The following is a 14203-nucleotide window of genomic DNA, read 5'->3' as shown; positions in this document are numbered from 1 at the left end:
TGAATAATACAATTATAAGAAAAGAAATATAAATTGTCTGTGTGGGTACGGCACTGATGATGGTAATCTGCCACGGTAGCACCGATACACCACACCCTTCGGCCAGTAGTCCTCCTTCATGAAGTTGGGCAGAATGTTGGTGGAAACTCGGGCCACAAACGCCTTGAAACTCGCGTTATGACTCGATTCCAGCTGCGTCACCCTCAATGTCAGGATACTCCTGGTCCGTATGTGGCGTAGTGTAAGCGGGACAGGTACATTGCCGAGGTCGGTGTAGCAGCACGCAATAGGATGTTGGGCCCAGTGGGTGCAGTGCCACAGTGGTTCCAGTTGGTCCTCTTTATGTGCCTCTTTTTCTGTACCATGACGAAGCCGTTGTCACCACGGTCATCAATGTTAGCACACGTAGGAGCCACGCTCGGTGCCATCTTTTTTAAGGATCTTAGATTTTACATGGCATAAGTAATACACACAATGGTCCTCCTGAGAAGTAATTTTCATAATAATACTAGTAAGTCAAATTCTAATTAATAAAACAAAAAACAAATACACCAATTTCTGATGAGTGCTCGAGCAAGTGCTATAAATAGCATATTAAGACATAATATTCAATACTCCGTATTCATGTCCCTTTTAAAGATTCATATTGGAAATTGGCGTTTTAGGATATACTCGTAGGTACAAATTCTATAGAGGTTATATCTTAAAGAATGAATGTTATCTTTGGGTAAAAATGGGCGAGGTTGGGTTTATCAGGCGGGTGCGTATAATCGTATTGAGGTCGACCCGCGTGCCTTGTCGTTCTCGCGCTTGAGTACCCCAGTTAACCTGGCCTCACATTATTAGGTTCAGTCGGACGATAGTCAAATACCACCCTGGTGCGATTGGTGTATTTCCAAAGAAGGCGGGGCATAGGCCCAAATACACTAATTCAACGTTACTTGTAACAGGACTGACTGACTCATCCGACCGAAGCTAATAATGTGAGGCCAGATTTACTAGGAAGGACGGGAACGCACCGGTTACAATATCCGGCACTAATCCTCAATAGTACTTTGTATACGTGTAGGAACTTTTAGGCCATAAAATCAATGTTTACCACATAGCCGTAAAGACTATAATGGATAGCTATACTGCTGGTAGATATGACATAATACAAAACTTATTTTTATTAGGGTTCAATACTAAAGAAACCCTTATAGTGCGATATTATGTTCGTGCGCCTACTATTAAATGCTATTGAATTGAAAGAAAATATGGACTACTTTAAAATACGTGTGTCGAGGAAACATTATTGCAAATAAAATATTTAAATATTGTGTGAACCTTTATTTAGTAGGTGAGTCCGTTTCATAGATGACACGTTTTGTTATACAAAGAGATAGACAGGTTTGTTTTATATCTATGACTTTGTGTGTTTAAAGTTTGTTCAGTACAATTCCAGTTAAGCATGGAACTTTATTATAATATGATAATTAATGACTAAAACATCAAGTACAGGGGAAGATAATAGAGAATGTATATCCTAAATGTAATTTTTTATTAGGAATATATAGTAGATAGGTACGTAGGTATAAGATAAGTAGGTAGATACTACAGGATTGTTTATTCCCCGCAGTACCTATCAAAATTCTAGACGTTTATTTATGTAGGTACATTTCACCAATACTATTAACACAGATAACATAATATCTATTAATCAGTTAACTGTCTCACGTACCTACATCTATTTCAACTATGTTCGTAAAAAATAAATCAGGATAAAGAGCACAATCCTTACCATAAATACTTTAATGGAAAATTGTGGTTCCAATGAATTAAGATTTGTTTACGATAGTAAACAAATGATAATTTGCCACTAGATATCTAACAGAATATCCGTATATATTAATTTGATATTTTTATCCTGTTAGATAATTATCACACAGCGCCATCTAGTCCCAAATTAAAAAGTACTGTGGGTACTAAACTGACAGAACCACAACAAATTTTGTAAATACATAATACATATAGAAAAACCTTAAGGTAATACAAACGATTATAGCCATTAGTACAAATGTTTCTATTATATCATATTTATCATCATCACGGGATGTTCTAATCGCTATCTCTCTTCTTATTTATTTATTTATCAATATAATAGCAAGCACTGAATTGTTACTGTTATTGTTTCAGGTAATCATGAAGATAAAGCAAGGGCATAATGCTGATAATGGCAATATTGCCACAGTTTTACGAAATGAGAATTTTTCACAAAGAAATTTAGATAACAGAAGTTTGTTTGTATCAGACAATATAGACGCGAATATCACACATAGTAATTTACATAATAGACGCAACTTTCAAGAAAATTCTAACAGTTACCACAACGTCTCATTTGAGAGGACTAATATATTAGAAAACAACAGCCTAACTCTAGCACCTGGCAGTATTCAACAAGAAAGAACGATAGATGAAGAACTGGAAGTCTGCAATAGACAATATAGAATCAACACTCAGAATAGCATAAACTTCGGAAAGTTGTGTAATAAGGACAAAACAGCCAATCTGGAGGAATTCAGTGTAACATCGACTGAAAGATTTCTAGGTGCGGTCATATTTATATATTACAAATCAATCGTTACAATCATTAAATCTAAATAGACGGAAGTAAATGTTTATACCTAGTAAGACATAATTAAGAAACTTTTTTTATTCATATATCAAACTTGAAATTCCTCTATATAGTTAATATCATATATTCTCTAAAAAACGCAGATGGCTAATATATAACATATAAATAAACAACCAAATCTTTCCCGCAAATAGGTAAAATTTTTTTAGATCAAAGCTTTTAAAAGCGTTAAAATTAATAGGTAGGTGTACATATTTAACTCTTTTAAAATCTTTTAAGCTGTTTATTCATAAAAAAGTAACAAACAGCCAGAGACACACTTTTGGAGTTATAATATTAGTGTATGGATAACATTTTATTTGTTTGTTTGACCATACACGTACCGCGATCTGTCTCTTGCGTTAAATAAACAGGTATTTTGAAGAACATGTAAAGAAAAAGAATAAAATGAGTGGTAGAATAAAAATAATGATAACATTCAAAAGTGCCTATATTAAATTTATTTCTATTTCTTAAAAATATAGTTTAATTGAGTTACTAACATAATATTAAAATATTAATACTATTATAGAACTCGATCAAACATCTTTCTGGTGCGGCAATACACGTCACGAGTGACATATAAATAATAGTAAAATATGAGTTGTAATACATTGTCTTAGCTATTTCTGCCATAAAACTGTATGCGGTTGTTTCCATTAATATGATAATATATTCATTTTTTTTTATCTAACTGTCCTCTAAAGCTCTCTTAATTTATATATCTGTAAATATACAAATTATGAGTGCGATACCTAATTTAGGTATATTTTTTTATTTTTGTAGACGTCGTTTCTACTACTATACTCCATAGCATCTTTTTAATAGTAATTCAGTATAATTCATACAGGGTTATTTAATCTTCAAGCTAAGCAGAGCTTGTGTTATGAATATTAGATAACTGATAGAAATACTGAAATATTTTTTCGTCAATACATACACAATGTATATATATAAACTACACAGACCATTACGAACAATTATACTTATGAATACAAATGTTTGTACACTAGGAGGAATTGGATCCGCGACATCAGAAGTAAGTCGGTATGCTAAACAGGTAGACCACCGAGGCCATCATTAGCATGTTTGTTTGCTTTGTGTTGGAGTGGCGTATCTTTATATTAATATACGGACTACCACTCCCAAAATTGAACAAATATTTCTCCTTCTGATGCTATTCTTAGATTACTTTCTGTATTCGCAAATGTGTCTGACATATATAAATGTAATATATGATGTTGTTGCTGCGAACATTAGCTAAATATCTACTAACGCCGGTATGAAGTTTAAAAAATATATTTATAACAATATACGTTTATTATTAAATAAATATTTTTATATTAACACTACCCCATATTGAATTACTGCTAAAGACTTAATTAATTGCCAGTAGTTTATCTTATATACAAATTTAAAGTATGTTTGACTTTGAAATAGTTTAAAACTTTATTTAAATGGAATTCAATTATTTACTTTAAAGTATTTTTTATTTTAAGGAGATCCAGATGCATATTCTAACACACCTCTTGACGACGAACGAGCTTTTGATCAGTCAGATACAGATGAAATGTCTGAAAACGGCGTTCAAACATTACCTAGAGGAATAGTTAATCCGAATTACCCTGGGTTTCAACATTTAGCACATACCTTGCAGGTAACGTTGCGCTTATAAATTAAACCTTGTTTATGTGTGTGTGTAAGACTCAAATACCTAATAGACATAAAAGAAGACATATACTCGTGAGAATTAGGTACTGCGTTCTATAGCATCAAGTTTCTGTTTACATGTAAATGTATATTGTTCTATTCTACTTCACTATTAATAACTTGTATTACAATTATGTATTTCCATAAAAATATATTTACAGGATTATTCTTCAAATATAGAAAATTTTTATCAATCAGAAAATGACATGACTGATGATGACATAGATCTCGAAATCACAGAATTAAATTACGAAACTGAATGTGATCAAAATTCCACATTATCAGAATTCAAAAATATTAATAATAATAATATTATTTGTGACATAAAAGATTCTAAATATTCTCTATCTCAAGAAGAAGCTAAGAAGCAAGAAATCGAAAAAATAGATAGCCATATAAAAAATGAAATTCCTGATCTCTTGAAAACTATTTCTAAAAATAATAATAATAATATCGAGCTAAATAACTACGATTCTAACTACTCTGATACTGATATTGAGAACAATTTTCATGCTAAGGATATAATAGGTGATTTCAATAAAGAAATTGAGGATGAAATAAAACAACTACTGAATTATAACATCAATATTCAGGACGACCTTGAAGAATTAAGGAAAGATATAAAGGAAACTTTCGCTAAGCCTATTGAAACTACGATTAACAATATTAGTGACGTTGTTAACCATGTTATAAAGAGATTAGTAGAAACACAGACTGATGTGTATGACCAATGTGACGATAAGTATACAGAAAATAATGAATGCAATGAAAAAATTATAGAAATTTATAACATTAACAAAGAAAATGAAAAAAATACTAGAACAGAGATGAATCTTAGTAGGCCTACCTTTTTATTATTAGATAGTAGTAGTAACACAACAATTGCAGACGCTTTTCTATCAGATGGTAAAGATGAAATTAATGTTTACGATAGTGAATATGATACAGAAAAATTAAGCACTAATGTTGAAAATACTATTAAACAGCTCAGCACAGAATTGAGAAAAATAATACCAAAACTCGATGAAATGCGTGAACACGATAAATTCTGGACTACTAGTAGAAAAGACTCAATTGTTACAGATAGTAATTCAAATGAAATAGCTAGTTCTTCGAAATGCTTTGACTGTCCTTTTACTGCTAATAATAGTAAAAACAAATCACTTAATGATATTAATGCTATTAACAACTCTGTTAAGGTCACCATGTGAGTATAATTTAATTATATTTTATTTCATAATATTAACTACTTAACTACTTATTTAACATAAATAAATATAACTATGTATTTCTTGTAAGTGCATTTTATAGTAAGCAAACCATTAAATATAGTAAATGAATAAGGGACTATTTAAATAAAATTGTATCAATAGCAGGTTATTAAACATATATCGGTAGAACGATATTAAGGATAATCACTATAGCACACTTTGTAATAAAAGTTATAAAAGAAATAATCAAATTCTAAGAATTTATTGTAGAGCTAAACTCTATAACGGTTGATTATATAAAATTTAACGCAGCTCTATAAACTCTCGTAGACGATTCTACTTTTGTAACAAAAAAATTTGTAATAAAAAAACAAATTCCAATTACATTTTATATATATCTAACAATTGTTAACTTTGTAAACACGAAAACAAATATGAATTAATGAGGTACATACACTCTATAAAGTCACGTCAGATATCTCACATGTCGATCACTTCCTGTGTTTGAAAATAGATGATGACGTAGTTAATGTAACACTGTAGAATTTTGTAGGAAAGCAAATGTATACTGTACTTTATATCCGCAATAGACTTCTTTCATTTCTTTTACGTATATTACTCAGTTAAATAGGCGTGGTAGTTAATCGACGATATTTTATACAATAGGTACAAAGTATATAATTAACATCAGTTATGCAATCTTGCTTCAGTGAACACAGACCAGCCAAAGAACGGCAAAAAGATATAAAATATAGCAAGAAATGTTTACGAAACTCTCAAAGCACCAGCCCATCCGTCCGTAATGAAAACAGCAGTGATAGAGATTGTGATTTAGGTAAGTGTTTTTATTACTACTTAGTTGTCGATGTGCCTATTAAGAACCAATCATTAATACAGGTACAGGGAATTGTCAGAAATGGGAAACCGTTGCCCTATTGCAAGCAATGTTTCGTGTCAGGTTAATCTCCACGAGGTTCGCACAAAAACATTGTGGAAAATCCGCCACAATGGGTTAATTCTGATCTCGAAAAATTTATCATATTACATAATTTCATTTCACTATTAAATAATATATATCATTTTATTAGGCATAACCTACCTACTTATTCTTTTTTAATAACATATTTACATTTCAATGTTTCCTTATGTTCTTGAACTAAATTGCGCTATTCTATGTTTAAAATATAACTGGCAAATTTTCTAAATATGTACCTATAAACAAAGATAGTATTTGTAACTATTTCGTATTTCTCATATGGAGCTAACTTATTTATATTTTGGGGCAAGTTGGGTTAATTAATATTATATTATAAGTATTAATATATTTACAAACAACCTACATTTAATATTTACGAAATAAATGTTTCAGAAAGCTTCGATGTATACAATATTGAAACAGCTCTACCAAAATTAGATTTGGATGCGATTGAACACCACATAAAGGCTGCTAAAGAAGCAGAAAGGCGGGTCAGTGTCTAAGTATTTCTGTAGTTAGTACCTTATTAGGATCAGAAAATTAAAATGTTCATTTAGGCCATACTCGCTATATCGATTAGCAATAATATATACATATTATTGCTAATCTTGTAGTGGTTGTGTAATTAATAGATACATAATATTTATATTATTTTGAATTTTCGCGCGGTAAGCAAGTTAACGGTAATTTTGCATTAGATCCACATCTACCGCAACCATGTGTAACAGTTAATAATTATTGATAGTAGTGGGCTCAGCTTTCTACAACGATTTAACGGTGCAGCCAGACAGCCAGTCTCTACGGATCAGTTTAAACTACAACGCGTAGTGACGGGTGTACAGTAAACTTTAATATTGTGCAAAGTGTTATTTAAGTGATGGCGTCGATGCCATATTTCAATACAGAACAAAGACACTATAAAAAGGATACGAGATTTATATTGGATTTGTATACAATTACCTACGATAATCATGAATCAGTAGACAATATTTGTTGTCGTGTAAGATGCAAACTTACTTCATTTTTAATATTAATTTTTGTACCATACAGTTTATTTTCTGTACGGGATAAAGAAAAAAAAAATAAAAAAGGAACAGACAGAACTACATTAGGTTTGACCTTGCCCTAAATGTCAAATTGACAGGCATGGCAGGGAGGAATTTATTTGTTTGACAGCTGACTTATTATTACATTTAATTTACGCGTTTAATTTTTATTACATTTTTATTTTTAAAACTTGTGCCATATTTTTGCCAAAAAGAGAAGACTGAATAATTTTATGATGTTCGAGAGTATAGTGACTAACATTAAAAGGAAGTTTAGTAAAACTTCAGTAGAAAATAACGGTGATAGTGATAGGGACTCGTTAGGAAAAATGGGGTTTAGAAAAAGTTTACACATGTTTAAATCAAAACTGTTAATAAATGAACCTGTAAGGACAGCAGTAAACTTTAGTGATGATGTTACTTTAAGCCCTAGAGCTATTGGTATAGGGGAATGCGCCCAGACAGAAATTGAGTGGACTATACTCAAAGACAATAACCCAAACATATTAGATAGATTTACTAGAATAATCACTGTCACAGACAATCTACCTGTTGATTCTAAAGTACCTACTTTTTATTATTGTTTATCAAAAATTTTAATAGTAATTTATATTTATTCTTTTTATTATAATATATTGTTTACTTCTTTAGAAACGCAATGATAGAGAAGAGATAAGAAGAAGATTAGCTATGGGTGCTGACGCTGAGGAGTATTACAGCTTAGGCCATACAGATCGCCCTGGTAAAAAACCAAGTCTACATTCTCGACTACAAAATGGTAGGTTATTTTGGTCAAGCTGTATATTATTTCTGTACCTAGTCACTATTGGGTATATTGTTAACACTTGTGATGTATAAAGAGTAATCCTGTTCTTTATATCTATATCAGTATCAGTTTACATTTAGAAAGAATGTCATTTAGTCCCTGTAAATGATATTCTTTCTAAATATAAATATAACTATAAATATTTTTTATTGAATAATTCTGAAATACTTACCATTTAGCGTTTGAATTTTGCTTACATAGAACCCTTATTTCTTGTTCTTGTGGAAATGAGTTGAGAAATCCTTTCTTAATGGGTGCACATTTAATTACATTTCCTGATATTACAAATTTCAAATGTATCTACGAGTTTTCTATAAGTATAGATTTATTTGATGTTTAGATCAAATATATTAGGTACATCAAACATACTCAGATAGATCTATCCTATACTTACAAAATCAATTTGGATATTATAGAAGTTAGATTTATTAAATTTAAACTAAATATCTATAAAGTTACAGTGTGTGTGTGTTTCGTTATACTCATTAATAAAAGCATTTTTCAGTTACATACACATTACTAAATATGTGTTGTTAGTTTAGGTATTTGTCATTGGTGGAATAATAGAATTGAACACAAATATCCTTTGAAAAAAATTATATGAACAATTATTTTAATATAATAATATTTAATATTCTGTTTTATACATTTACATATTTAATACAAAAATCATTTTTATATAAAAGTATTAAAATATATTTATATTATGTTCATTTGTTAGATTTCATTACTTAAATTGATATAAAGATGTTTAAATTTTATCATATTTAAAACTGTGATGTTCCTCATACACACTCTTATTGTATATGAATAAAATTTGAATTTATAATTTATGGTATAATGAGTAACTATGTTAAAACTTTAACATTAAACAGTAATTATAAGTCTGCTTGGTATATTTCTCATCTATCTGCGCAACAATGGTATTTATTATTAGATTATTAATAGTGTTTTGTTATGATGTTTTAAGTAATTAACATACCAGCTTTCTTATGCCTACTTACAGATTCACTTTCCTGGTCTGGCTCTAGTAATTTTTCACTAACATCTATTATGTTCATTATTACTATTTACATGTTATGGGATGTTTTAGTTATCACTGTATATTGTCTGTGTTTGTAATTAATTCCTTGTTGTGTTGTGATGTGGTTGTGCAGGGATGAATCTACAAATTTGTTTCATGAACGAGACAGCATCTGACAATGAATCTCAGGCTTCTGATGGAGAGAAAAATTTAAGTACTAAAAGTTTATCCCGATCCAGCATTTTCAGCAAGTCAAACTATAATCACCCCTATCAGACAAGGCCATTGTCTGTCAATATTACAAAACATGACAAAATGAGCACTGTGCAAAGTGGTGAGTCATTAATTGTTCTATACAAAATAATAATCCTTGGAAGTGTAAAATTGATTACATTGACAAAGACTGGAAATGAGTATTTCATCCTCCTAAATTTACCATGGGATTGGTCTATGTATGAATGTTATACTATGCTTGTTTCATAAATGGTAGAGGTGATTTCTGTGCGGTGGAAGCATTAACTTTATGCAATTGTTTTACAATTTCTAATTAAATATTTTTATTGAAATTATTTGCAGGTACAAAGTTACGGCCAACCTCACTGACAAATAAACCTAAAACACGGTCATCTCATTCCATGGGGCATATTGAACTTAAAGAATCTGACTTTTATGCTTTACAAGCAACATTGCAGACAGAAGCAAGAATTGCATTAGCTCAAGCAAAAGAAATGGCTCGCATACAAATGGAGGTAAATCAATCATCTATATATAATTTCATTTAAAATGTTTTACTGTTATTAAATAATTATTATAAGAGAACACAAAGCATTTTAAATGAATGTCAGTATTATTAGAGTAAAATATTTCATTGTAATATAAACAGCGACTATTCCAGTAAAGTGCAGCATTCTTGTTTTTATCTTGAACTGCTGTGTAGTCCGATCTTTTAAAATAGTTTTTGTCACACATATAAATTAATAACATTAAATTTTAGCTATATCAAAAATATTATAATTTGTATTTTGAACTGTTATACATTCTGAGTTTTATGGTACATATGTATACATTTATGTATCTGCTATATCATTATATCTATTTAAAATTCTCAAATATGTTTGATGTGGCTGTAATGATATATGTATAAAAAATATTTAATTCTTATTGTGTTTAGATATTAAAGCTGATTGTTATATATATTACAGCGCGAACGCCGCGGCCGTCCGGTGTCGCCTGTGACGGAGATGTTGCGCCGGAGCATGGAAAAAGCTAATGCACCTCTTGCCGCCGACAGACGCCGCGTTTCGCGACAATTGCTCACTGACATGAATATTGCACAGTTGCAGGTAAAATGCATGTGCAATATAATCTATTGTAATATTAACAATAGTTTATTCTAACGCGGCAAATAACAAATACGTAGTATTGGGTGATACTATTGTTTCTATTATTTTGCATAATATACTAGCGAGCGTCCCGGTTTTGCAGGGATGTATTACAAATGTATTATTACATACACATATATTTTACATACAAACCTAGGAAGGTTTGTAGCTATTCAAGAGGACTTGAATAGCTCTATCTATCAGCTTTTGTCCCAATTTTACATATCTTTTATTCTTGTCGCAATTAAGTTTATTTCACACAAATTGTAGTTGAACAATAAACATTGCGTAATAATAATAATAATAAAATAATTATTGAAGTTATAACAAACATCCCTCCATCCACATACACAAACTTCCGCTTTTAATAATTTACTGTAGAGTTGATTTCTCAAAATATATAATTTTTTAAATGTATTAAAGGAGCGATATACATATAGTAAGAATATTCATATGTAATTCTTAATATGATCACCTCAGTACAGTTTAGTGCGTATATAATTAACATACGCCCAATAAATTTGTTACAAACGTAGGTGCCGTTTACTGCATCACGCGCGGCCTTGTAGTTGCAAGCTGACTCATAACTAAAGATTAATACAATGGATTTGGATCTTTGTACAACAATACAATTATTGTGAAATAAGTTTTTATACCTCAGTCATGCTTTATTGCGTTTACAGCTATTTTGTATTGATATTATTTTTTTTTTATTAAATATCGAAAGTAAATTCCGTGATATCGCTTCCGTAGACAGAAATATTTCTTTAATACAACAAGCATTTCGATGCATGTGACCTAACACGGTGCATATGTTTATTATTATATATTTTTTAAAAGTAATGGATATTACCTAATAATTATACTTATTACTATATACTCTGAATAGATTTTATACCTGTAAATTTATTTCAAATAGTTGAAGTTTCTGTTAATAATCCGAATCCGAAATGGTGATCCTATTTATTTTATTTAAATATTATTTATTATTATTATTTTTTCTTTCCACAAATTGTATATTTTTGAAATGGGAAACACGCTGATGGGCCACTGAATGGTAAGTGGTAACCGTTACCTATATATGAACAGCACATCATAAGACGCCCGTGGTACCTATCATGCTATTCCATTTCAGAGGACTACGATGTCTTGCGTCCGTACACAATGTTTTGCCTGTCATATCTCACTCATCAATCCTTACGAGTAATGATATCTATTTTGTATTTTCAGGTTATAGTAAATGAGTTGCATTCGCAAATTGAGTCCTTGAATGACAGTCTAGTGAAATTATTGATGGCGCGTGACGAGTTACACATGGGACAGGACTCCATGCTTGTTGACATTGAAGATCTCACCAGATATTTGTAAGTATACCAGTATATATATATATATTCCAGTTCCATAGCATCATCTGATATTCGATTGCATAATACTGATACGTACATTTCGAATAAGTGAATAAATGAGTTTTTTTGTATAATTGATTATGCGACATTATCGTATACACTCGTACAAGGCTTGATGTTTACTGTCGATTGTAATTTAAAAGCATATTATACGTTGCTTGCCTTTGTAGGCAATGACAATAAAGTTACGATTTTATGTATTTTTCAAACCATAGAAACAGGACGACGGAATTGAATATCATACTGATCTATCATATTTACTACTATCTGCGACACAACATTGAATTATCTCTTTAATCTTATTAACAAAAAACATATGATTTTAAAATTTTAAAAAAGTATGAATATGGGAGGTGCACCCATCTACGATACAACGGTACACAGTGAAGGGACACTAGTGAAGAACAATACGATGAACATGATGATCAGTGAATAATTGACCAATTTACTGGAAACCATCCTAGTTAATTACTGAGATGGGTTCTTGGAGAGGCGCCGAGTTGTGGTCATCCTGACCGTAGTAGCAATTCCAGCAATGGTACCCCCATTGTTGGAATCTGTAACAGTCACCTCCCTCAAAACCAAATCTCTCTAAAATTTTTAGTTTGATAACTATATTTTATTATATATATATATTTAATATGTAATCATTGTGTTTTTTATTATTGTAGGGGTGTTAAGGAGCAGACAAAAAAGACCAAAGGTACTACAAAATCCGGTGTGCGGAGACTCACATCGTTAGTGCACAAATAAGCACTTATATGTTATAATATTAGACATATAATAGCAACTTGTATACTATTTAGTACATTATGGTTGCTATAATATTTAAGCTATATATAGTGCGACGAAAGATAGTAATCGTGTTCACTAAACCAGTTGCCCACTGATGTAAGTGTAAATTAATCGCAAATTGAGTTTTGTTCAAAGTAATTTAAGGTCTAAAATCTATTGGCCATAAGTTAGATATAATATTAATCCCGAACATACATCATCTCTCCTCGCACTGTAAATTGTTTTGAAATCCTCATTGTTAATCATTTACACCCATAATAAACAAAATAATAATGTTTACATGGTAATTTACATGGAAAAATTTATTTGTAAAACTATTGTTTACTCTAAAATTCATATATTATTAAAAATATATGAAAACCAATAGTTTTCACATCATGGATAGTTTTTTATTTATATAAAAATAGATAGTTTTAATTATATAAACATGGAGAGTTCAATTATCAACCAATTAAATGAAACTTAGTTATTTCAACAACTAATTTCTTTACTCTGAAAATGAAGAAATTATATATAAATTTAGCTATATATCACACACATCACACAGTAAATTTACATATATATCTAGAGAAAGTTATGTACATCTCTATTACGAATTGATCTTACAATCATCATTTTTCTGATATTATTATCACCATGACAACTGATAACTGGTACAAGGTTAAGAAAATAACTATGAAGTAAATTTACTCTGGTCTCGAAGTTATGTTAATTAATTACATATGTATATACAATGTGTAATGGAAGGAAATGAAAGAAAATGTTATATAATTTTTATGGGTAATCTCAAATGAATGTTATTCAAATAGAAAGAAACACATATCACTGAGGAAATGATTTTATTTAATATCTATTTTTTCCATTACATTTGTTTGAAAAAATTGCAGATATTTCCCCGCCTATAATGTATAAATAATGTACAGTGTATACAATCATTATTATTTTCATTACACGTTGTATATTGTTTTGTTATGTCTACATATACCTACTGTTTTGTCATATACAATGTTTACATTTTAAATCTTTATGTATGTTGATAATACACTTGTATATAACATATAGCATACTACATATCGATATCTATACGATTTGAAATGCTATAACAAATATGTTCTCTATGTTGAAGTTGCGTCTTGTAACTTAACTATTTCATAGTGAAGAAATTCCATGACAA

At 30.2% G+C, this 14203-nt stretch overlaps 1 protein-coding gene across 4 annotated transcripts in view; it reads left to right on the top strand.

Moving 5' to 3' along the window:
• LOC131853571 (schwannomin-interacting protein 1 homolog) overlaps positions 1-13260 on the top strand; it is a 48273-nt gene extending 35013 nt beyond the window's left edge. For 2 of the 4 annotated variants that reach the window (XM_059204493.1, XM_059204492.1), the window contains exons 2-12: positions 2176-2587; positions 4153-4310; positions 4525-5570; positions 6285-6409; positions 6944-7041; positions 8248-8374; positions 9580-9780; positions 10023-10195; positions 10649-10789; positions 12059-12192; positions 12906-13260. In XM_059204493.1, coding sequence (XP_059060476.1) covers positions 2182-2587; positions 4153-4310; positions 4525-5570; positions 6285-6409; positions 6944-7041; positions 8248-8374; positions 9580-9780; positions 10023-10195; positions 10649-10789; positions 12059-12192; positions 12906-12987 — 2691 coding nt within the window. In that variant the 5' untranslated portion in view covers positions 2176-2181 and the 3' untranslated portion in view covers positions 12988-13260. The remainder of the gene's footprint in view (positions 1-2175; positions 2588-4152; positions 4311-4524; positions 5571-6284; positions 6410-6943; positions 7042-8247; positions 8375-9579; positions 9781-10022; positions 10196-10648; positions 10790-12058; positions 12193-12905) is intronic. The other 2 variants (XM_059204494.1, XM_059204495.1) reach the window with 2 other exon arrangements.
• The last annotated feature ends 943 nt before the right edge of the window (positions 13261-14203 follow it).

This window comes from Achroia grisella, unplaced genomic scaffold, assembly GCF_030625045.1.
Source record: "Achroia grisella isolate CSIRO2021 unplaced genomic scaffold, CSIRO_AGI_Agris_v1 utg903, whole genome shotgun sequence".
NCBI lineage: Eukaryota > Metazoa > Arthropoda > Insecta > Lepidoptera > Pyralidae > Achroia > Achroia grisella.
The sequence above is the reverse complement of the archived record's forward strand: the minus strand, read 5'-3'. Positions and strand labels throughout refer to the sequence as shown.